Source organism: Bufo bufo, chromosome 5 (assembly GCF_905171765.1).
Source record: "Bufo bufo chromosome 5, aBufBuf1.1, whole genome shotgun sequence".
Taxonomy (NCBI): Eukaryota; Metazoa; Chordata; class Amphibia; order Anura; family Bufonidae; genus Bufo; species Bufo bufo.
This window is the reverse complement of record NC_053393.1, coordinates 459242121-459267415: the sequence shown is the minus strand read 5'-3', so window position 1 is coordinate 459267415 and position 25295 is coordinate 459242121. Positions and strand designations below refer to the sequence as shown.

Below are 25295 nucleotides of genomic sequence, written 5' to 3'. Positions count from 1 at the left end.
TATGAAGGCTCTCTGCAGTCAGGAAATAGCCGTTTTTTAACGTGATTCGCCGCAACTAAATTCGTATTGCATCAAATTTATTCAAAAAATTCTGTGACTCGGCAGAATCGAGTTTATGAAAATATATACTGGCTAGGGGACGGCCACTCTGCTTTTGCACCCTGCTCCCTCTTTTGCGGTGCGGCTTGCGCTGTGTGACCACCACCTCTTCGACCCGCACACGTCACTCCCATGACCTTGATTCCATGTGAAGTCTAGGACCTCATCATCCTCAACATCATCTTCCACCCACTCTTCACCCCTGCCCTCCTTGCCGGTCTGCACATGGCAGAAAGCCGTAACAGTTGGCACCTATGTTTCTTCATCATCATCAGAGACGTGCTGCGATGGTCCTCCCATGTCCACATCCTGAAACATAAGTGGGCATCAGTGCACTCAATCTCTTCCACTTCTAGGGCAGGGCTACGTGGATGGCCCACGGAAACCCAGAGTCATCAAAAAGCATCAGAGACTGCTTGGCTGATTTGCAAGGGGGTGAGGATAAAGACAAATGCCCATGGGCTGCAGGTGCCAACTCGGCAGTTTCAGCAGGGGACTGGGTGGGAGACAATGTGAAGGAACAGAAAGCCATCCAATCTACTACCTCCTCTACTTGTTCTGGCCTCACCATTCGTACACCGGTATTCAGGCCTACAAAATGACGCTGAACATCCTGTCGCCTACGTGCACCTGAGGAAGGTGTTTCATTTGGGCGTGTAGCTGGCACAGATCGACCATTTCCTTTCCCTGTAGCAGGAGCTCCACCAGCAGCACCATGACCAGGCCCAAGTCCCTTATTTGATGCTCTCCTCATTCTTTGGGGTCACCCACCAAACTATTAAATGGATTAACTATATTAATTTCCCTGTCACATATGCAGTGCAAGTGTATCTCACACCAAAAATGGGCATATGTCACTGGCTGAATTAACAGTCAGATTTACTATATTAATTTCCCTGTCACACATGCAGTGCAAGTGTACCTCACACCAAAAATGGGTATATATCACCCACTGAACTAGCAGACAGATTAACTATATTAATTTCCCTGTCACATATGCAATGCACGTGTATCTCACACTAAAAATCTGTATATGTTACCGGCCAAACTAACAGTCAGATTAACTATATTAATTTCCCTGTCACGAATAAAGTGGACGTGTATGTCACCCATCGAACTAACAGACGGATTAACTATTATATTTTTATGTCAGGGGTACAAATATGGTGTATTGCACCTAGTGGCGTCTCTAGCTTTCAAATTTTGGGGGGGGCACACTGGGGGCCAGGACAAAAGTAGGGGGGGCAGCTATAACAACGATACATTTACACAAGTACGCTTAGAAATGCCACGATACTTTACCCAATACCTAAAACCGCAACAGGGAAGAAAAGTCCTGCTGTATGTGGTTTTGATAAAAAAAAAAAACAATCACTCAGATTTCAACATGTTCTAGTTGCCTGTGGATGACACTTTTATAGGGAGGGGGATCTGTGGATGACACTGCTATGGGGGGGATCTGTGGATGACACTGCTATGGGGGGGATCTGTGGATGACACATACCATATATAGCATCTTATGCTATATAGTCATCCACAGAACCACCCCATGACAGTGTCATCCCCATTTTCCCCTCCATAACAGTGTCATCAGATTCCCCATTTTCCCCTACATAACAGTGTCATCCACAGATCCCCCTCCCTATAACAGTGTCATCCACAGATCCCCCTCCCTATAACAGTGTCATCCACAGATCCCCCTCCCTATAACAGTGTCATCCACAGATCCCCCTCCCTATAACAGTGTCATCCACAGATCCCCCTCCCTATAACAGTGTCATCCACGGAACCCCCTCCCTATAACAGTGTCATCCACAGATCCCCCTCCCTATAACAGTGTCATCCACAGATCCCCCTCCCTATAACAGTGTCATCCACAGATCCCCCTCCCTATAACAGTGTCATCCACAGATCCTCCTCCCTATAACAGTATCATTCACAGATCTCCCTCCCCGCAACTCACAGGAGTGTGCATTTGACATTTCTAAACTGTAATCCATATCCTGCAGTAACTAACTTTAAATCAGGATTCAGTGGCCGCTCATCTCTACTAATACCTTAACCTTACACCACTCAGCTAGCTTCGGTAACAGGGCCAGGCTACAGCCTACAGGCACTGCCTGTTAGTTGTTACCGAGCGAGCGCTGATTTATGCAGGTCAGAGGTTACAGATTACAGTTTAGAAGAAATGTACACTCCTGTGAGCGGTTCAGACCAGTGGCGGATCCAGAGCCTGGTCTCGGAAGGGGCATTTCCAGATTAATTTCTGTCCACCGCCACAGAACAAGGGTGCTTATAGAACAGACTACACAGTGTAGAGATACTGTACATTGTGTGGCACAGTGTAGAGGTATACTGTACATTGTGTGGCACAGTGTAGAGGTATACTGTACATTGTGTGGCACAGTGTAGAGGTATACTGTACATTGTGTGGCACAGTGTAGAGGTATACTGTACATTGTATGGCACAGTGTATGCTATATGTGTATAACATAAACATATTTCACATCAAAACTTACAATTACTTGGCTTGGCCCTTGGGGATCTCGGACGCCACTTCACCACTTTGGCCGGGGGCTCGGCGGAGCTGATGTTGTGTTTTATCCTAATGAGAAAGATTTCATAATAAGGATTTGGAGAAGGGGCAGAGGGATAGCAGAGCAGGGAGAGGCTGGTGCTGCTACTAGGGGGTCATACCAATGGGGAGTAATAAAGCCCACCATAATGCCCCCCCAGTAGAAATAATTCTCCTTAAGCCAAATGCACACAGCCGTGTTCCAAGGATGAGAGCGGTCCATGATATGCCGGGCTGGATTCCTGTTCAGAGCAGGAGCGCACGGTGTCATTGGTTGCTATGACGCCGTGCGCTCCTGCTCTGAACAGGAATCCAGCCCGGCATACCACAGACCGCTCTCGGCCACGGAACACGGCCGTGTGCATTCGGCCTTATAATGTGACAATGCAAAAAATACCCCCTTGTAATGCCCCCAGTTGAGCTAATGTCCCCCATAATGTGCCAGTATAAAATACCCCTATATAGTGCCCCCAGTAAATGCCCCCATAGTGCTCCTCTCCCCCCTTCCTCCTAGTGCCCCCATAATGTAACAGTATAAAATGCCCCATATATCGTGCCTCAGTAGATGCCCTCAGTGTCCCCCATAATTTGCAAGTATAAAATACCCCTTCTTAGTGCCCCCGTAGATGACTCCTTAGTACTCCTCTCCCCCCTTCCCCACCATAATGTGTCCCAGTATAAAATGCTACTGTACAATGCCCTCCATATAAAATACCCCTTTGTGGCCTCAGTAGATGCCCCTATAGTGCCCACCAATAATGTGCCTGTAATAAGTGCCCTCAATAACGTGCCAGTAATAAGTGCCCTCAATAAACATGCCAGTAATAAGTGCCCCCAATAATGTGCCAGTAATAAGTGCCCCCCATCACGTGCCAGTAACAAGAGCCCCCCAATGTGCCAGTAATAAGAGCCCAGCCCCCCATCACGTGCCAGTAATAAGAGCCCCCCAATGTTTCAGTAACAAGAGCCCCCCGTCATGTGCCAGTAATAAGCCCCCCGTCATGTGCCAGTAATAAGCCCCCCATCATGTGCCAGTAATAATCCCCCCCATCATGTGCCAGTAATAAGCCCCCCCATCATGTGCCAGTAATAAGAGCCCCCCAATGTTTCAGTAACAAGAGCCCCCCGTCATGTGCCAGTAATAAGCCCCCCGTCATGTGCCAGTAATAAGCCCCCCGTCATGTGCCAGTAATAAGCCCCCCGTCATGTGCCAGTAATAAGCCCCCATCATGTGCCAGTAATAAGCCCCCCATCATGTGCCAGTAATAAGCCCCCCCATCATGTGCCAGTAATAAGCCCCCCCATCATGTGCCAGTAATAATCCCCCCCATCACGTGCCAGTAATAAGCCCCCCCATCACGTGCCAGTAATAAGCCCCCCCATCACGTGCCAGTAATAATCCCCCCAACACGTGCCAGTAATAAGCCCCCCATCACGTGCCAGTAATAAGCCCCCCAACACGTGCCAGTAATAAGCCCCCCATCACGTGCCAGTAATAAGCCTTCCATCACGTGCCAGTAATAAGCCCCCCCAATGTGCCAGTAACAAGAGCCCCCCTAATGTGCCAGTAAAACTATTGTAAAAAAAAAAAAACACTTATACTTACCTCCATGTCAGCGATGCGATGCAGGCCTCTTCCGGCCTGTGTCCCGCGCTGTATGGCTCAGGTGGCGCGATTACGTCATCACGCCGCCTGCGCCGGCCTCTGATAGGCTGCAGGCACTAGGCCGGCAGCCTATCAGGGGAAGGGACACGCCTCTCCCTCCCCTGCCCCGCCGCAGCACAGGCAGATGACTATGGAGATGAGCGCAATAGAAGCGCTCATCTCCCTGTGCCAGACTGCGGCGGCTCACTTAGGGGGGTTATTTTAGTTGGGGGGGCACATGGGGGGGCACAGCATGATGTAGGGGGGCCGTCGCCCCCTCTGGTTCCCCCCTGGCGACGCCACTGATTGCACCCACAAATAGCCAGATTCCTAACACACTCCCTTGCTTCAGCTGCCTGCTTCCTGTCCCTGCACTACTCAGAGCCGATGGGCAGTGCTACACATGATCCAGCTTGTATAGAGGCTGGGTCACATGATGCACCGGCCAATCACAGCCATGCCATTACTAGGCATGGCTGTGATGGCTTCGAGGTGCTCACAGCTTAAAAGCTTGTTGATTGGCTGCACTGCAGCCTTTCAAAAGCTTTATTAAAATGTCCTAACACCAAATTCGAACTTAAACTTTTCCGGCAAAGTCTTTACGGTTCGGGTTCGCTCAATACTACATATGATCTAACCTGTCAGATGAACATGTAAAAGAAAACTGAAAATAAAAACTGTGCCAGAACAGCCATTTTTTGCTACCTTTTGTTACCACAAAAGGCATAATATTGAGCTATCAAAAATCATTTGGACCCCAAAATAGTACCAACAAGACTGTCACCTTATCATGTGGTTTCCAAATCCGGGTCACTTTTTGGGAGTTTTATTGTGGTGCATCAGGGGGGTCTTCAAATATGACATGGTGCCTAAAAACCAGTCCAGCAAAAATCTGCCCTACAAAAACCATATGGTGTGCTTTTCTTCTTATTCTTGCTGTGTGCCCATACAGCAGTTTATGATCACATATGCATATTTCTGCAGAATCACAGTAATAGATATTGAGTGTTTGGCTGTTAACCCTTTCTGTGTTACAGGAAAAAATTGATTAAAATGGAAAATCTGCCAAAAAAAGTAAAAAAAATTAATTTCATCTCCACATTCCTTTAATTCTTGTGGAACACCTAAAGAGTTAACACAGTTTGTAAAATAACTTTTGAATAACTTGAGGGGTGTAATTTCTAAAATGGGGTTATTTATGGGTGGTTTTATATGTAAACCCCACAAAGTTCATAACTGAACTCTTAAAAAAGTGGGTATTGGAAATTTTCTTAAAAATCTGAAGAATTGGTTCTACAATACTAAACCTTCTAATGTCTTAAAAAAATTAAATTAAATTTACAAAAAAAATTCCAAATATAAAAAAGAGACATATGGGAAATGTGAAGTAATAACTACTTTATGAGGAATCACTATTTTGCCTTAAAATCAGAAAAATTAAAATTTTGAAAATTGTGAATTTTTTAAAATTTTCTGTAAATTTAGGATTTTTTTTCTAAATATGTATGGTCACTAAAGGAATCCGCACTGTCACATTTACAATCACAAAATTTGGCACACAAGTACATCAGGTGTCCAGTAAGGTTTTAGATTGGTTCTCAGCAATTTAGGACATACCGTTCCTGAGATATTCCCAAACAAAAGCAAATATGGCACATCATATGACCTACATTAGCCAATAGAACCCTGCAGGTCTTTCTCCTCATATCCCAACTGCCATACACACGGTCACATGACCCTTATCAACCAATAGAAGCTTAGTCTCCACATACACACAGTTTCACACCAGGTTTCCATAACAACCCAGCCATTTTTTTTCACTGCTGTAGGTCATCTTTAAAGGGGCAGGGCGCTGTGGATGACACTGTTAAGGGAGTAGAGTGCTGTGGAGGTCACAGTTAAGGGGGCAGATAGGGTAACCATTCAGGCCACCCTCAAAAGATGGACTTAAAAACCCCACCCCCAGTTCCAATAAGCCACAGCTGATGAGTAAAAATCTACTTCTGTCAGCTTGAGGGGTGGGAGGGAGGGTGAATTTCTCCCTTCAGCTCATGCTCAGACAGCACAGTGCTGCTGTCTTAGAGTGAGCTGTTAAAAAGGACATCCCTGTGTCCGTCCAGGCCCTGAGTCGGACAGAGGACAGGGAGTATGAAAGCTGGACTGTCTGGTGTAAAACCGGACCTCTGGCTACCCTAGGGGAAGGCTGCTGTGGAGGTTACAGTTAAGGGGACCGTCTGCTATGGAGGTCAATGTTAATGGGTTGGGTTCTGTAGAGGTCACTGTTAAGGGGGTGGGGTGTTGTGTAAGTCACATTTTAAGGAAACGGAGCGCTATGGAGGTCACTGTTAAAGGGGTGGGGTACTGTGGCAGTCACTGTTAAAGTGGCAGTTGCTATGGAGGTCTCTGTTAAGGGGGCCGGGAATGGTGGAGGTCAGTTAAGGGGACTGTAACTTATGCTCAGTGTTAAGGGGCGGGTGCTGTAGAGGTCAATGTTAAGGGGGCGGGCCCCTGGAGGTCATTGTCAAGGGGATGGGGAACTCAGTGTTAAAGGGACAGGCTGCTGTAAATGTCAAAGTTAAGGGGGTGGGCTGCTGTGGAGGTCCAATTTTAAGGAGATAGGGCACTGTGGATGTCACTGTTATAGTGGATGCTGTCAATATCTTAACACACACAAACATTAAATTAAATAGATTTAATATAACCGTGCGAATCCGGGTCCTTCAGCTAGTCTTATATAAGTATCTAAGTACCTGTCATGTGGATATTTGATTATAATCTAACTAATTATGTACAATCATTAACTACTAAAAAGTACCTTAGATGTATTCACTTACTGGTGTGACAGATGGTTACCTCATAATATACACACAAAGATGCCGCATGCCGCATGCTAATGAGCTGATTTGAGTCCGGCGTGGTGTCATTGAGTCCAGCGCATATTTAATTAAGAGCTATAGCCACTCCGCTGCCCATCTGCTGCTGGTTTATATGGAAACAAACTGTCATTCAGCAGCAGGTGGGCGGGGAGAGTCAGGAGCTCATGAATATTCATGACTCATCATTATCAGCTGGAGCTTTTCAATACAAGATGTTGTGTTAAGGATGCTAGCTCACCTGCGTGGGAGGGCATCGGGCAGTGTACCGGGTGGAGTCCAGTAGCGGGAGACCACAAGGAGAGAAGCGGGGTGGAGGCGTCCGGGTCGACAGCAGACAGGTAGACGGTAAAAGTTCAGTAGAAGGAAAAGTCCAGAAGGGTTGGTAGCCTAGTGGCTAGAGCTACCGCCTGGGACATGGCAGGTCATGGGTTCGAATCCCGACAGTACTCCCCCCCCCCTCTCCAAAGTGACCTCCGGCACCACAGATGAAGGTTTATCGGGATGTCTCTGGTGGAAAGCTTTTACCAGTCTGGGGGCATGGACATTTTCCTCCTGCTCCCAGGAGTTATCCTCGGGGGAATAGCCCTTCCAGCCAACTAGATATTGCAGCCTTCCACGGTGGAGTCTGGACTCAAGGATCTTGGCCACAGTGTATTCCTCCTGGTCTTGTACTCTTACCGGAGGAGGAGGGGGGTGGCTGCCTGGGAAGGTGTTCTCAACATGTGGTTTCAGGAGAGAGCAGGGGAAAACCGGGTGCACTCGGATGGAGTCGGGAAGGTCGAGTCGGACTTCGTTGATTCGAGCCGTGATCCGGAAAGGACCCATGTATTTTTGGCCCAACTTCCGGGAGGGAACCTTTGTGCTTAGGTTTCTGGTGGAGAGCCACACCTTGTCTCCTACCTGGAATTCCGGAGCAGGTTTGCAGCGTTTATCCGCTGCCTGCTTGAAGTGTCTCTGGGCTCGATGTAGATTGACCCGAATATTTTCCTGTGCCTGTTGTAGACTTGCAAGACGTTCGGCCACGGCTGGGACTGTGGTGGAAATGGGCAAGTGAGGGATGAAGGTTGGGTGTAGGCCAGTGTTAGCGTAGAACGGGCTGTATTGAGTAGAGCTGTGCTCCGCATTGTTATAGGCGAACTCGGCCGTAGAGAGGTGGTCCAGCCAGTCATCCTGCAGATGGGTGACGAAACAGCGCAAATACTGCTCGAGGATTTGATTCGTTCTCTCAGTCTGCCCATTGGATTGGGGGTGAAATGCAGAAGACAGGTTCACCTTGATCCCAAGGGCTTGACAGAAGTTTCTCCAGAACCTGGAAGTTAACTGTACTCCCCGATCCGAAACCACATCGTCCGGGGCCCCATGTAGCCTAAAAACCTCTCGGAGTACGAGATCAGCCGTTTGTTTGGCGGTGGGTAGGGCCTTGCAGGGGATGAAGTGGGCCATTTTGGTGAGACGGTCAACGACGACCAGGACGGTGTTCATGCCCTTGGAGGGAGGAAGGTCCACAATAAAGTCCATGGAGATTGAACCCCAGGGGCGGGAGGGAACCGGGAGCGGACATAGCAAGCCCACGGGGAGGAGCGGGGGGTCTTGCTGCGGGCGCACGTCGTGCACGAGGAGACAAACCTCTTGGTATCTTTTCTGTAAGTTGACCACCAGAAGAAACGGGAGAGGAGCTCCTGGGTCCTTCTGATACCCAGATGGCCGGCCGGTTTGGAATCGTGGTTTAAGTACGTCAAGTCGTGCGGATTCTGGCACGTACAACTGCTGATCCCGGTACAACCAGTAGCCACCCTTGAGAGTAAGGTTTACATCTCCAGGTGGGTAGGTGAGGAGGTGATCGTTCTCATACCCTTCCTTGAGGGAACCCAGGAGTTCCCTTGAGTAGGTGGCTCCTAGGATGCTTCTGTCGGGAAGGATACCGGCCGGAGCCTCATTGATCTGAGAGGGTTCAGAGAACATCCTTGAGAGAGCATCCGCTTTGCCGTTCTTCGATCCAGGGCGATAGGATATAACAAAATTGAATCTGGAGAAAAACAGACTCCACCTGGCTTGTCTGGCGGTGAGTCTCTTGGCGCTGCGGATAAACTCTAGGTTCCGGTGGTCGGTATATACAGAGATGGGATGGTGGGCCCCTTCCAGCAAGTGTCTCCACTCGGAGAAAGTGTCCTTGATTGCCAGCAGTTCCTTATTTCCGATGTCGTAATTCCGTTCAGCGGGGGACATCTGGCGGGAGAAGAAAGCGCAAGGGTGTAGGAGCATCTTTTCTCCTGAACGTTGAGACAGAATTGCGCCCACCGCGGCGTCGGAGGCGTCCACCTCGACCGTAAATGGTAATTCAGGGTTTGGGTGGGCCAGGATCGGGGCAGAGGTGAAGAGGGACTTCAGTTTAGCAAAGGCCTCCTGTGCCTCCGGAGTCCACACGAAGGGGACAGTCTATTTTGTTAGTTGAGTGATTGGGGCGATGATTTTCGAAAAGTTCCTGATGAACTTCCGATAAAAGTTTGCGAAACCTACAAATTTCTGGACCTCTTTTTCGTTCTTCGGGGCGGGCCACTCAGTCACCGCCTGGATCTTCTGGGGATCCATACTTAAGTCCTCCGGGGAAATAATATAGCCGAGGAATTGGGTGGAAGTCTGTTCAAATTCACACTTCTCCAATTTAATATAGAGAAACTGTTCACAGAGTTTCTGTAGCACCCTGTGGACATGCCCACGATGTTGTTCAAGGTCTTCTGAGAAAAACTAAATATCGTCCAGATATGCTACCACAAATTGGTCAAGCATGTCCCTGAGGACGTCGTTGATAAAATGTTGGAAGGTAGCAGGGGCATTGCAGAGGCCGAAAGGCATGACCAGATACTCGAAGTGACCGTAGCGGGTTCGGAAGGCGGTTTTCCACTCGTCCCCCAGGCGAATTCGGACCAGGTTGTAGGCTCCTCTGAGATCGAGCTTAGTGAAGAATTTTGCCGCCCGAAGTCTCTCGAGGAGTTCAGAAATCAGGGGGAGAGGGTACCGGTTCTTCACAGTAACGTTGTTGAGCTTTCGATAATCTATGCAAGGGCGTAGAGAAGAGTCTTTTTTCTCCACGAAAAAGAAGGCGGCCCCTGCAGGAGATGTGGAAGGTCGGATAAAACCCTTTTTTAGATTTTCGTCGAAGTACTCCTTAAGTGCCTTGAGTTCCGGCTCGGAGAGGGAGTATTTACTGCCGAAGGGTATTTCGGCTCCAGGTAGCAGCTCAATCGGGCAGTCATAAGGCCGATGCGGGGGCAGTTTGTCTGCATTTCTCTTGTCACAGACATCCTGGAACTCCCGATATTGAGGGGGTAAAAGTTCCTTGGTGGATAGTCCGAATATAGTAGGTTCTTCGGGCGAAGGAGGGACGGATTCACGTAAACAGTTCTGAGAACAAAAATCAGAGCGGAACCATATGCAGCGGGCGTCCCAGTCCACCGAGGGGTTGTGGGTGGCCAACCAAGGGATGCCTAGGATCACCGGAAACTTAGGGGAGGTGATCAGGGAGAAGTGAATGGTCTCCTGATGATCGGGTTTGACGAGGAGTTGAAGGTCAGCGGTCTAGTGCGTAACCGGCCCAGAAGAGAGCGGGGTCCCATCGACGGTTTCCAGATCGATGGGGGCTGCCCTGGTTACCAGTGGTATGTTGTTCTCATGGGCGAAGGTCAAGTCCATGAAATTTCCGCCGGCCCCCGAGTCAAGCATTGCACAGCAGGGAAGCTGTCGTCCCCCAATGGTGATAAGGATGGATATAATGAAGTGGGACCAGGTACCTGTAGTGTCCATGGTTTCAGAGGCCAAAGGTGAGATTTTGGCTTGTTGTAATTCCCGTAATCTAGTGACAGCAATGGTTCGGCGAGTCTTATTGGGGCACCTAATAGTGAAGTGCCCTGGCTCGCCACAGTAAAGGCAGAGGCCTGCGGCCAGTCGTCTCTCCTTTTCAGCAGCTGATAAAATCTTGCGCAGTGTGTCGACCTGCATCGGTTCGGTGGATGGTTGGTGAGCCGGCTGAGTCGTTGGAGTGAAAGGGTACGCGGGCCTGTTATCTACGGACCAGAGTCTTTCTCTCCTCCTTTCCGCGAGTCTCCGGTCAATACGGATGCACAGTTGGACGAAATCATCCAGATCGTCTGGGGCGTCTACCCTGGTGAGCTCATCCTTTATAAGTTCAGAGAGTCCGCGGCGAAATTAACTTTTCTGGGCAGCTGGGTTCCAGGTGGTGTCGGTGACCCAGCGGCGGAACTCAGAGGTATACTCAGCTACAGAGCGTCTTCCCTGCCGTAGACTGTGCAGCCTAGCCTCGGCAGTCGCGCAGCGGTTAGGGTCGTCGAAGACTTGGCTCATGGCTGCGGTGAAGTTGTCTAGGTTATTCAATAAGGGACTGTGGGATTCCACATATGGGGATGCCCATGCCAGGGCCTCGTCAGTTAGAAGGTTGATGATGAACAGGATCTTCTTTCTGTCCGAGGAAAAGGAGCCCGGCTGCATCTTAAAGTAGATACGGCACTGGTTGAGGAACCCCCGAAATTGGCGCCGATCGCCGTTAAACTTTGACGGGAAAGGCATGCGGGTGTCTGTGACCGCGCCGCATACGTCCAGTAGTTGACGCTGCAAGTCTATAATTTCCCTCTGTTGGCTCTGGATTGCGCCTTGAAGTTGAGCCATTTCCTTTTGGGCAGTGGCACCAAACTCCTGAAGTTCGGAGATTTGTTTGCGCAGGGTGGCAATCGCGGACTCCATTTTAAGGGCTGGTTATTCTGTTAAGGATGCTAGCTCACCTGCGTGGGAGGGCACCGGGCAGTGTACCGGGTGGAGTCCAGTAGCGGGAGACCGCAAGGAGAGAAGCTGGGTGGAGGCGCCCGAGTCGACAGCAGACAGGTAGACGGTAGTAGAGGATCAGGCAAGAGAGTAGTCAGGGACGAATTTGAGGTTGGCAGCAGACAGGTAGACGGTAGTAGAGGATCAGGCAAGAGAGTAGTCAGGGACGATTCCGAGGTTGGCAGCAGTCGAGTTGGTAGTAGTAGCAACAGAGGAACAGCGATAGATACAGCAGGATCAAGTTCAGAAGAACAATAACCAGCAGGGGTCAGGAGCAAGAGGCTGGGCTTATAAAGAGGAAGTAGCAGGTGCAAGGAATCACAGAGATTAACAAGGCAAGGCTGGAACAAGGTAGATCAAAGAGTTCAGTAGAAGAAAAAGTCCAGAAGGGTTGGTAGCCTAGTGGCTAGAGCTACCACCTGGGACATAGCTGGTCACGGGTTCGAATCCTGACATGTTCGCAGATTGACTGGGTCAATTAAAGAAAGTGTGCTAAGAGAATCAATCACTTATTAATGTTGCCCTTAGTTAGGACACCATAAAACTGGTGACAGGTTCCCTTTAAAAGAAATGTGTCATAGGAAAATTACTTATTATTTAAATCATGTTTTTAATATATTTAAAAAAAAATCTTTGGTAATGTTATTTTTTAATTTTATAAGTCAATGTCTATATAAACCATAAAATCCTGCAGTTTTCGCACTGGCCACTAAGCCTAAGTGGACGTGTTATACAGCCATGGAAATCACTCTCAGTCTCCTGAGGGTGACACACTCTTTTCATGTGTCCAGAGACCTTCAGTTTCAGCTACTGCATCATAATCCCTAAAATAAAGTGGCCTCAATGGGAGAAAATGCTCAAAACCCCCAAACACTGTAGCGTATTTATAACCGGGGTAGCAATTACTCTGCATGTGATCCGTTGCTAGCGGCACTCCCCAGCAAAAATGCATACAATGGAGGATGTCGGCAGCGAACCACATGCACCACATGGCCTAAGACACCATTTAGACAATGGAATGGTCTCTGTGACCACAAACATGAGGCCCATTACTTGCATGCCCAGGCAAAAACAGACTGGTCAGTGTTTTAGCAACATCTGGACTTGGGAGGTCAGGTTGATAGACTTCTCTATAGAGTCAACTACAAATCATAGAAATTGGCAATATCTAAATGGAATAAGGATGGACTTCCTTCTGTTTAGGATGCATTACAGTGATTAACCCCTTAAGGACCCCTGCCATACATGTACTGCGCTGGTGGACGTCACTTAAGAACCAGTGCCATACATGTACGGCGGGCGAATCGGGTGGGTGCGAGTACACCGATGCCAGCGTATTAACCCCTTGTATGCCGCGGTCAAACTGACCGCGGCATGCGGAGGGTACGGGTGCCGTCTGCATCTCCATCGGGTCCCAGCGCTCCAGTGGCGGGGACCCGATGGCAGAGAAGGCAAGCCCAATGCTTGCCTTCTATGGAAGCCTGTGAGACCCAGCCCTTAGGCTGGGTCTCACAGGCAGGCTGTCAGCATGCAAGCTGACATGCAATGTATTACAATGCAGGATGTATTGTAATACATTGCAGAGGGAATCAGACCCCAAAAGTTGAAGTTCCATAGTGGGACAAAAAAAAAAAAAAGTATGGTCCTTAAAAATTGGGTTTTGGAAATTTTCTTAAAAATTTTAAGATTTTCTTTTAAACTTCTAAGCCTTCTAACGTCCCAAAAAAAGAAAATGTCATTTACAAAATGATCCAAACATGAAGTAGACATATTGGAAATGTAAAGTAATAACTATTTTAGGAGGTATCACTGTCTGTTTTAAAAGCAGGGAAATCAAAATTTAGAAAATTGTGAATTTTTCCAAATTCTTGGTAAATTTGGTATTTTTTTATAAATAAAAAAGAAATATTTCAACTAAAATTTACCACTGTCATGAAGTACAATATGTGACGAGAAAACATTCTCAGATTGGCTTGGATAAGTAAAAGTGTTTTTAAGTTATCACCACATAAAGTGACACATGTCAGATTTGCAAAAAATGGCCTGGTCCTTAAGGTGAAAAATAATAGGGTCATGAAGGGGTTAAAGAGATTGCACTGTTTATGTGAATATGCAATATCTCATCTGACTCTTCCTTGGTAAGCCAATTGTCCAGGTATTTGACTTTCTCCAGACAGAAACAGTTGAGACAATTGGAACTGTAGAAATCCCAAAAGAAAGGCCTGAGCTACTGTATTGGGACTTGAAAGTAGACGTCTTTCAGATCTGGAGCCAACATATTATTGTCCCTCTAACATATTATTGTCCCTCTGACAATATGTCTAACATATTATCCTGAACCATTCCTTTCAGATAAAGGTGTTGAGATACCCTAGGTCGATTACACTCCTGAATCTCTTCTGTGTGTCATAACCAATTCTGTTTGTCTACTTTACATAAATATGTGATTTGTACTCGCACCCTGGAAACCCTTTGGACTATTTCAAGTCAATCCTGTTATGTTGCAGGTAGGACTCTGGACTCTGCTATTTCTCTGGACTCTGTTAATTCTTGGACTGTGTTCGTATCCGCCTATTGTGCCTGCCTGATGTCTGTGGACTCTGTTGTAATTCCTGGAATCTGTTCATATCTTCCCATTTTTTTGCATTCATTTAAAGGGAATCTGTCACCTAGTTTAACCCTATAGAGCTGCGGACATGCAAGGATAGATCTCTGCTAGCATGTCTGCAATATACCTGTCCCATAGGGCTGTGTGGTTTTATTTTGCTTAAAAATTGGATTTATATGTAAATTAGGGCACTGTAACTTCGTGAGCAAGGAGGAGATTCCTGGATGCAGGCGGTGCTAGGCTCCTTCACAGGGGGCGGTGCTGGGCTCCTTAACCGTAAGTAACCACGCCTTGGGCACCTTACGTGGCTAATTTACATATCAATAAAATCTTTTTTTAAGCGAAATGAAACCACACAGCCCTATGGGACAGGTATATTGCGGACATGCTAGCGGAGATCTATCCGTGCATGTTCGCAGCTCTATAGGGTAAAACTAGGTGACAGATTTCCTTCAAAGAGGACCTTCATTACAATAAAAAATCTAAACTAAGTATGCTGACATGGAGAGCGGCACCCAGGGATCTCCCTGCACTTACTATTATCCCTGGGCGCCGAACCGTTCTCCCGGTATAGGCTCCGGTATCTTCAGATTTTCGGCTCAACTGGGAGGAGCCTGCTCTTGTTCTCCTGGGTGTCTCCTTCTCCCAGGCTGGATTGGTGGCCAATCGCAGGGCTCAGCTCATAGCCTGAGAGTTTTTTTCTCCCAGGCTATGAGCTGAGTGCTGCTATTGGCCAGGATAAGTGGTACTGCATGGAAGAGTGCAAGGTACTGTAAGGTGAACTTGGTGATAGCAAACATGAAATGCCACCAGGATAAGTACTGTATACTTACAATTAGTATAGAATTGCTGACAAGCAAATTCAACATACTGAAAGAAGCTGCACAGTACTTAAAACCCTTCTTAGTCAGCAGATGTTAATGCATTATTTCTAATAAAAATAAAGGGAGGGCAAGAGGGACTTTAGTATCCACAGGTCCTGAGGTAAACAGATACAGTACAATACTGTATTTGATGCCCATAAGCCATAACATAAGAGGATGTCTCAAATAGCTATGCTTACCTAGCCTCAGGTATAAGCATCAAATGATGGCTTATTTCCATAAAATCTTCCCTGGGGCTGACATAATGATCCCAGCTAAGATGGCTGATGCATGTCTGTTTTGCTAATTGTACAATGTGTTTGAAAGACGGCCATGAGTGGAGCAGAAAAAAAGACACAATTTATATAGGTTATGAAAATAACTGGTAATAAAGACTGCAAAGGTCGTTCAAGCAAAATATGAAAGTCAGTAGTAACTTTTCTACATGACCATGATACAAAGATACAATAGGGTTAGAACATGAATAGATTCAAACTAGACTAATTGTTTATATAGACTCTTTTCAGCTGCCACAAGCTGCAGGCGCTGCAGCAACGATGGTACACTCCAACCAGGAGTTGGGACAGTAAGCAACCACTTAACACCACGGCCAGGAAAACATGAAAGCTCCCAAACAGTCATAAGAAGTCCACACAAAGAGCTGCAAATCATATAGCTGGATAAAGTCTGTGGACCACATTTATGAGTAAGTGCAACTAGATTCTAGCATAAATTGTGTTAAAATGTGGTTCAATTTGGTACATATAGATTTATAGAAATTATCTGTGTGTGACTTAATGGGAAAGCGGTGTGGCTTCATGAAAAGAATTATCGTGTAAAAATCCCCATTATAGTCAATGGGGACGGAGCGGCAGTTCGGGGGCACACGGTCACTAACGGCAGGACGGATCCGACAGGCTGTTCACCCGACGGAACAGCCTGCCGGAGGTCCGTGCCGCTAGTGTGAAAGTAGCCTAGCAACTCGCAATCGCAAGATATTTTTGGTTGAAACAGCACTTTACTGGCAAAATTAAACAGCTGGACAATACTGTACAATCAATTAAAAACCACAACAAGCATAACCTTTGGCAGTTTGCAGCCCAATGCCACTCCATGTGGCCTCACCTTATGTGGAACCATTATATGATGTACGGTAACTGGAGTTAATTGCCATTAATGTGAGGTAAATGAATGTCCAAACTGACAAATCCATGTGCTACACATTAATAGTACGTGACCCCATCAAGTAGCTCCTCAGATAATAGGCCACATGGGGATAAATTGTGAGATACATGGATGGATTACTTACTACTGATGTGAGACATATGTTTTTATTAATTCTGAACCTCCATTTGCCTCACATTAATTATAAGTAACTTCATCATGTACCCACACATAAACCCTATTTTCTCATGTGAGGTACTTAATGGGGTCTCTGATTATTAATGTAAGGCACATGGAGGTACTAAAGTAATAATGTGCCTAACATTGAAAATAAGACCATCATTTATCTCACATAACACTAATGTTCCCCGTACTGTAGTAAACCACCATTCTCCTCCCACCTTTCCTGTAAATCCCCTCTCAGGCCAGATGCACGATAATTGGTGGCAAAGAAGAAGGAAGGAGAGCGCCCCCCCCCCCCCCTTTCCACTGTGAGGTGGCTGGCCAATGTGAGAAGTGTGAGGACCACACTGCTTCTGCTTGTGAGCCGCATCACAGTGGGAAGGAGAGATGTTCTTCTATCTTCTTCACTGCCACTACTGATCAGAACATGGCATGCACTGAGTAATGTAAGCAGTATTGGGGTCATTTATTTAGACCGGTGTTTTAGACACTGGTCTTAATACCCCCTCCTGCTGGCGCATGATACACCTATGTAGAGGCTCAGGCCTCTACATTACTTAGGCACATCCACTGCCAGCCTAAATCTATGCCAGCTCACTTGCTGGTGTAGATTTAGATAATTTTCCATGCCTAAGGCCTCATGCACATGACCGTTGTGTGTTTTGTAGTCCGCAAACCGCGGATTCGCAAAACATGGATGGCGTCCGTGTGCGTTTTCCCTAATTTGCGGACAGCCATTACTATAACTGCCTATTCTTGTCCGCAAAGCGCGGACAAGAATAGGACAGGCTATATTTTTTTTGTGGACCACGGAACGGAGCAACGGAGTGCTGTCCGCATCTTTTGTGGCCTCATTGAAGTCCGCAGTTTTGGTGGCTCGGATGCAGACCAAAACAACGGCCGTGTGTATGAGGCGTAGAAAATGATAAATGAGCCTGAGCTGAAAAAAGTTGCAGAATTGTCCGCTAATCCCCTTTGCGACCAAATCTGTGACAGATATACGCCAAAAATTTGCATATATCTAATGATAAATGACCCGCTGTGTTCTTTCAGTTGGACCTGCTACTAAGCTGTGAAGCAGCACAGCTTAATGATGAAATACTGGCAGTATTGTACCAAAAAGCTCATCAAAGTATATTTCGATACATTGTGCAACCCTAATCTAAACAGCCCGTCTGAGTTTATGCCATCCTTAGACCTCATGCACACGGCCGCTCCGTGCATTGGGGACCGCAATTTGCGGTACCTAATGCACGGGCAACATCAGTGCGGAGGCCGGGACGGATCGAGACCCATTCAACTTGAATGGGTTCGTGATCCTTACGCACCGTAAAAAAATAGAACATGTTCTATTTTTTTGCAGTGCGGAGGCATGGACAGAAACACCACGGAAGCACTCTGAAGTGCTTCCGATTTGTGCTTCCGTTTCGCACCGCATCTGCCGGATTGCGGACCCATTCAAGTGAATGGGTCCACATCCGTGATGCGGGGTGCACACGGCCGGTGCCTGTGTATTGCAGACCCGCTGTATGCAGGCCGCAATACTGCCATGGCTGGCCAACGGCCATGTGCATGAGGCCTTAGAAGTCATAAATCTGCCCCTGTATGTACAGACCTGCACAGAGTTTATTAGAAAACCACATGCACAAATACAAAGGCAAGTAAACCAAAACCAAATCATGTCACCTGTTCAAAGCATGTGGTAGGGGGATAAATCTGCTATGGGGAGCATATATGAGACATACTTCTCTTTTTCTTTATAAAATCACTCACTTATACAGGTATATGGTAAATTCTCATCAAGTCTATACCGTGTGCATTTACCTCTACAGTAAAAAATTAAATAAAAATGCAACTATAGATCTTTACTTGATCGATATGTCTATATTTTCTCTTTGTGTTTTATTTTAATTCCCATTACCTTTTCATTTTCATAATCAAGTGCAGAAGTGGCTTCATCCAGGAGTAACACTTTTGGCTTCCGTACAAGAGCGCGTGCAATGGCGATCCTTTGTTTTTGTCCACCTGAAAGCTGAGCTCCCTTATCTCCAACACGAGTGTTATATCCCTTCAATATCAAAAAGGCAGAAAACGTTCAGTTGGGAAGCAAACGGTCAACACTTTAAATATAAGTAATATGATCTTAATAAATTACTTCTGGCAAGTTCATAATGAATGTGTGGATATTGGCTGCTTTCGCTGCCTCTATAACTTCTTCCTGTGGAACAAGTCTACTGTTGTCTCCATATTGAATGTTCTCTTCGATGCTGCAGTCAAAAAGGATTGGTTCCTGTGACACAATGCCTATCTGCGACCTCAGCCACTTCAGATGTAAAGACGTGATGTCGATCCCATCAGCAAGCTAAAATATATCAAATATAATAGATACAGTTACTACCATAACAAGTAACGTATATACAATATGCATTTTTCCTTAGGGGATATATTAATTATATATGTTCTAATAATAAAAACCAGATACTGATACACAATCCTTTTTAACCAGTTCCCTCTAAGCATTTAGGGCCTTTTTTCATTTTTTTCATCATCGGATTCTAAGAGCTATAATTTTTTTTTTTTTACTGTTGATGTAGTCTTGTAGTCGTATGAGGGCTTGTTTTTTGCAGGACAAGTTGTAGTTTTAATGGCAACATTTTGGGGTATATTTTATTAACTCTTTCTGGGATGGAGATGTTAAAAAAATGCCAATTTTTTAGACCTAGTGCGGGTGAGGAAAAGTCGCAAATTGCAGTGCAAATAACCTTTGGGCCAAAATCTGCACCAGAAATACGCCAAATATAGGCGTATTTCTGATCGTGAATGACCCCCATAGGTTTTTTTTTAAGTTTTAATACTATTGCACAATAAAAAAAATAAAAAAAAAAAGAGTGTTGAAGCTGTATGGGAGCTTCATTTTTGCAGAAAGATTTGTAGTAAATTTAGGGTACAATACATAACACTTTGATTGCTTTTCATTCTGCTTTTTGTGGTGAATAAGCAAAAACAGCAATTCTGGCATTTAATTTTTTTTTTTTTACGGCATTCACCATACGGGATAAATTAAATGATAATTTTTTAATGTGGGTCATTATGGATGCAGCAATCCCAAATATGTGGAGGGAATTTTTTTAAACTTTTTTTTTTTTAAATCACTTAATAGTCCCACAAGGAGACTTTAATAGCCAATCTTTTAATCACTTTTATAATTATCTGTGTTGCTTATGCACTGCAGAGAATTATACTGTGAGTGCTATACTGTCAATCACCAGCACGGCCTGCTCGGATACAGTGCAGGCAGAGCTGGGACCTTCATTGAGTAATGAACTCCCCATCTCCGCTGCATGGGAGACTTGTGCAGTGCTTATGCTAGGCCATAAAGGCGGTAGCCTAAAATAAAGCTTATTAACGACCACTGTAAAAACACATATCAGAGGTCATTAACAGGTTAACAAATCACTGACAAATATCTGGTGTAAGGTATACGCTCCACCTATCAAAATTATATCACTATCGTTGGGAACGGTATGAAAATTAGGTAAAACTAATACTTTATTATTTCATAAAAAAAAGGGAAAAAGGGAGGGGGAACTACAACCTATATTAAAATTATAGCACACCACCTAACCACAGTATGAGTCGGATCAAGATGGCGCATGAAGCAGCATGACGCGCTAACGCTCAAATGTGAAGAGGGTCGCTAGAAAGTCCACTGCTGGTGCGTTACTAGAGGCTGCACCACTAGGCCAGCCGGCCGTGTTGGATAGACTCAGCCAGAAGTATGCACCGTGGTGCGGACAGAGTGCTCTGCTCCAAAACCAGCTAGGTGTGCCCTGGACTAAAATTAATGTACTAATCCATTGATAAACATCTGCCTGTATATGCCGACCTCATAAGAAACCATCTGTTCAGTAGTGAACCAGATGTCTGAGTGCCGGCCCTACAGGCACGAATCAAGGGAAACTAGTCTCAGCTGGATGGAGCAAAAAAGGCTTGATCGCAACTGCTCATCAACTGCAGAGGGCTGGGATACCACAGACCTCAGCTGCAGTGTGAGCGCAATACAAGTTACATGTGTGAGACATGAGTTTGTCCCCACTCATCGCTCAACGCGTTTCGCCATGTGTGACTCGTCAGGAGCATAGAGATGTGGGTATGAGACAAAGTAAGCTGCTAACCTCCGTAACAGAGGCTGCAGCTGTCAGCACAGAGTGGCCGTACGCGGCCGCTCGGACGCGCGCTATATAAGGAGAGACCTCCTCCCCTCCTTTGAGTCACGCCTCTAGGGCGGCCAATGGGAAAACAGGAGGCGCGGCACCGCCGCATCAGCCATCCCAGCCCATCAACCCGCCCCCTCTGTAAGGCAAACTCAGATGAATGTCAAAACATTCATATGCTAAATATAGAGATGATACAAACGGCGACTGTACATTAAATGGCAGTATGGTATTGCAGGAACCATGGTAAGGATTATATGATAAAAAAAGGGGTTAGTCAGCACCTCCCAGTGCGCAGGTGCACGCCGCCATGGCAAAGACCTAGAGGAAAAAAAGGAGACAGTGCAGCAGCACTCTGCAAATCAGACAAAGTACAACAATGCTTACAAAAATTACGGTGCTAATACTACGCTTATTTATAAAAGCGAGATGCTTGGTCAATGCATTTTGTACAAAACCATCTAAGCCCGTATGCCAAACGTCAAGGCGATCTCTGTTACAAGGGTCCTAACACTAAATACTACCTGTTATGCGCCATAATGACCGCCATAAAATTCAGGGAGTGTTGGACCCACATGCATGTTGGATCCACTCTGCCTTTTTCCACTTTTTGTGCCAAAATGGCACCAGGAAGGGTATAGAGTGGGCTCAGCATGCATGTTGGTACCTGCATCCCTTGTAATGGAGGCCATTTTGGCACAAAAAGTGGAAAAAGGCAGAGTGGATCCAACATGCATGTGGGTCCAACACTCCCTGAATTTTATGGCGGTCATTATGGCGCATAACAGGTAGTATTTAGTGTTAGGACCCGTGTAACAGAGATCGCCTTGACGTTTGGCATACGGGCTTAGATGGTTTTGTACAAAATGCATTGACCAAGCATCTCGCTTTTATAAATAAGCATAGTATTAGCACCGTCATTTTTGTAAGCATTGTTGTACTTTGTCTGATTTGCAGAGTGCTGCTGCACTGTCTCCTTTTTTTCCTCAAGGATTATATGATAGTATATGGTCCAGTGTGTTCATGACAGTATTAATTGCAATTGAGATGACGCGGCAGGGACAAGAAAAAGCCCTGTCACATCTCCCATTGCCGGTGGTGCTTATGATGACAGCGAATATTCACAAAAAAAAAACTTTTAGTGCCTACAAAGGATCGGGTGTCTAGTATAAAGTGGCAGGAACATGCCACAAGTTGTAAGTACACCCCTTCTAATCCATGACAAAAAACTAAAGGGAGTAGCAAATCTAGTAGCCAATTGACAACAGATGGTCATTTAGTCCATATTATTGGAGTACAGGGATCAAAGAGAGCCATAAGCGGTCATGCCCTAATATTCCACCCGTTGCACTCCATATAATTTTTATTCATATGTGCAGGGATCAGAGAAAACAAACAAAAGAGTTTTTCCCCTTTAATCCCTAAGGTTGGAGTGCATGTAAGCGGTAGATCCACTGTGTCTCTTTTTTTAATAGTTGCCTATCAAAGTCGCCTCCTCTTGGGGATCTTCTCACCACCTCGACAGCCTGAAATTTTATCACATCCGCATCACCACCATGTAAAGTGGATATGTGTCTCGCAATAGGAGTGTCGGCACCTTTGCGGATGTCATTAAGATGTTCTGCGACTCTTCTGCGGAATTCCCTAGTGGTTTTGCCCACATACTGTTTTCCACAAGTACAAGTGGCCAAGTATACCAACCCTCTCGTTTTACAGTTGACAAAGGATCTAATGGCAAATGTCCGCTCAGTGACACTACAAATAAATGTAGCGCCTAACTGAATAGCAGATGAATAAATCAAAAATTTGGAAGGCACTCCGAATAAGGGAAATGTGAATCCCAGAGGGAGGTGCTCAATGGAGGGACTGTCACGCCACTATATCAGATTAAATATATATCCACGGCACACTGATGTAATTTTCAGTTGAATATAATTTATTATATTATCAACACCAACTTTATGTTGCATATCAAGAGGATAGGGCCAACGTTTCAGCGTTTCGGTCCAAGCTGGACCTTGATCACGGCCTATAAACAATATAAGAGTATATATATATTACAACAATCGGATGCTGAATGACATCAAATATATGAAATATGCAGGATGAATAGTCTACATTTAAATAGAAATAATCAATAATGAGCCACAAGGGTGGATTAGTCTGACAAGCAACAGGGTAAAGAAAATAAGAGCAGAAGATGGAGTCTGGTCCGATCTATATCATATACCATGGTAATTGTGGAAAGTCCCAATCAAATAGGGGATTATATAGAGGTTTATCGACAGAATAGCGATTCTAGTTATGGTATAACAAATAGATGGACAGACAACAAGCAGGAGGACAAGCGATCTGCAACTCCAATACTCTATCCCAGATACAAAGTACACACATTACAGGTATAGAAATCAAGCGGTATCATGCTAGCATATAGTCATATAGAGTACAGAGGGTAAATTAAAGTCTATCAAAAGAAAGAGAAAAATGAGAGGCACTAAACAATCTTATCAAAAGTATTACCGAGTGTATCAGAGACGATGTGTGCTCGTTGGTGGTATAGGGGAGACTGGCTGTGGAGCGCCAGTTATAGTGGATTTGCCTCGTGTTGCTCGGCGTCTGACGTCACTAGTATGCATATGGTTTGTATTTGGAACGCAAATGTGCGTCTGGCTTGTATGTGGAACGCAAAGCGGCCCGCGCGTATGCGTTTGACGTCATAACTATGCGTCTGGTTGCATAATGGAACGCAAGACGCTATGTGTCTGGGATTAGCCTCTATGTCACTTCTGAGCCATCGCATTTCTTAAGAATATAATCATATCGATAAGAGAGTTACAAATTATAGCATCTCATCTAAATCTGTGGCAATAGAAATAAGAAACAGATAAATAATATAAAGGACAAACAAATAGTGATATGGCGCACTCATGAAATCTCACAAATTCTCCATCATAGAATCTATATACTGTATATATCATATGTCGCGGTTTCATAGTGTCAGTCATCACAAATCTGGATTTCATACTATCGGTCATCACAATTCATATTAGATATCTTGAGTTTCATAGTGCACATCTTACGTAGTTTATATGATTAAATGCCCTTGTGTCCAAGCCTATATCGGTGAAATTAGATGTAAAAAAGCAGAACTCCCCATTCCTCATCATTTTTTGCAGATGCATCATACTGTTAGTCAGTTACAATTTCAAATTATAGACCATGTACCTATGCCAAGATGTGGGGGCAACCGTAAGCTTCTACTACAAAAAAGAGAGTCCTTCTGGATCTATGAGCTCAAAACGATCTCACCACATGGACTTAACCGTGATTTTGATCTATTATTATGAATATAATATGTAAATTTGATGTCTTTTCGAATAATGTCTGTTATTGCACATTCTATTGCAAAATATTGTAATAATTATACTATTTCTATGTTATCACCAATTAACGAGTTTTTTACTTTTTTCATTTTTTCCTTATCTGGACGCGCTGAAGCATAGGTTTAGGTATGCTTATAATCTTACTATCTCGTTTTTTCTAACATATACTAATCTTGGTTATATCTAATTCTGCAACTAATCAAGTTGTCTAACATGATGGGTGATGACTAGAGTTGAGCGAACACCTGGATGTTCGGGTTCGACGAGTTCGGCCGAACTTTCGAAAAATGTTCGGGTTCGGGATCCGAACTCGACCCGAACTTCATCCCGAACCCGAACCCCATAGAAGTCAATGGGGACCCGAACTTTTGGGCACTAAAAAGGCTGTAAAACACACCCGGAAAGGGCTAGAGGGCTGCAAAAGGCAGCAAAATGTAGTTAAATCCCCTGCAAACAAATGTAGATAGGGAAATGATGAGTTAACATAAAATAAATAAAAATTAAACAATATTAATTGGAGTGAGGTCCCATAGCACAGAATCAGGCTTCAAGTCACCCACCAATGGAGAAGGTCACTTACTATTATTTTGACCACAGCACCCAGACAAAGGAGAGAGGTCCCACAGCAGAGAACCAGGCATCATATCACCCACCACAGGAGTAGGCCACCATTTAGTTATTTTGACCCCTACACCCAGACGGAGGAGAGAGGTTACACAGCAGAGAATCAGGCATTTAGATCACCCACCACAGGAGTAGGCCACCATTGAATCAGACCCCGGCAACCATGTCAGATGGCACAAGCATAAGCTTTATATCAATCAGCACAGGAGAAGGCGACTTTGACAGACT

At 45.5% G+C, this 25295-nt stretch overlaps 2 protein-coding genes across 2 annotated transcripts in view; both read right to left on the bottom strand.

Annotated features, from left to right (window-relative positions):
• Positions 1-25295, bottom strand: part of LOC121002299 (ATP-dependent translocase ABCB1-like) — a 1351406-nt gene that overhangs the window by 820251 nt on the left and 505860 nt on the right. The window lies entirely within an intron of this gene.
• Positions 1-25295, bottom strand: part of LOC121002300 (ATP-dependent translocase ABCB1-like) — a 116341-nt gene that overhangs the window by 52468 nt on the left and 38578 nt on the right. Inside the window, exons 3-4 of the mRNA XM_040433697.1 lie at positions 19002-19208; positions 18768-18914 (exon numbers count right to left, since the gene is read on the bottom strand). Of these exons, the coding sequence (XP_040289631.1) occupies positions 18768-18914; positions 19002-19208 (354 nt within the window). The remainder of the gene's footprint in view (positions 1-18767; positions 18915-19001; positions 19209-25295) is intronic.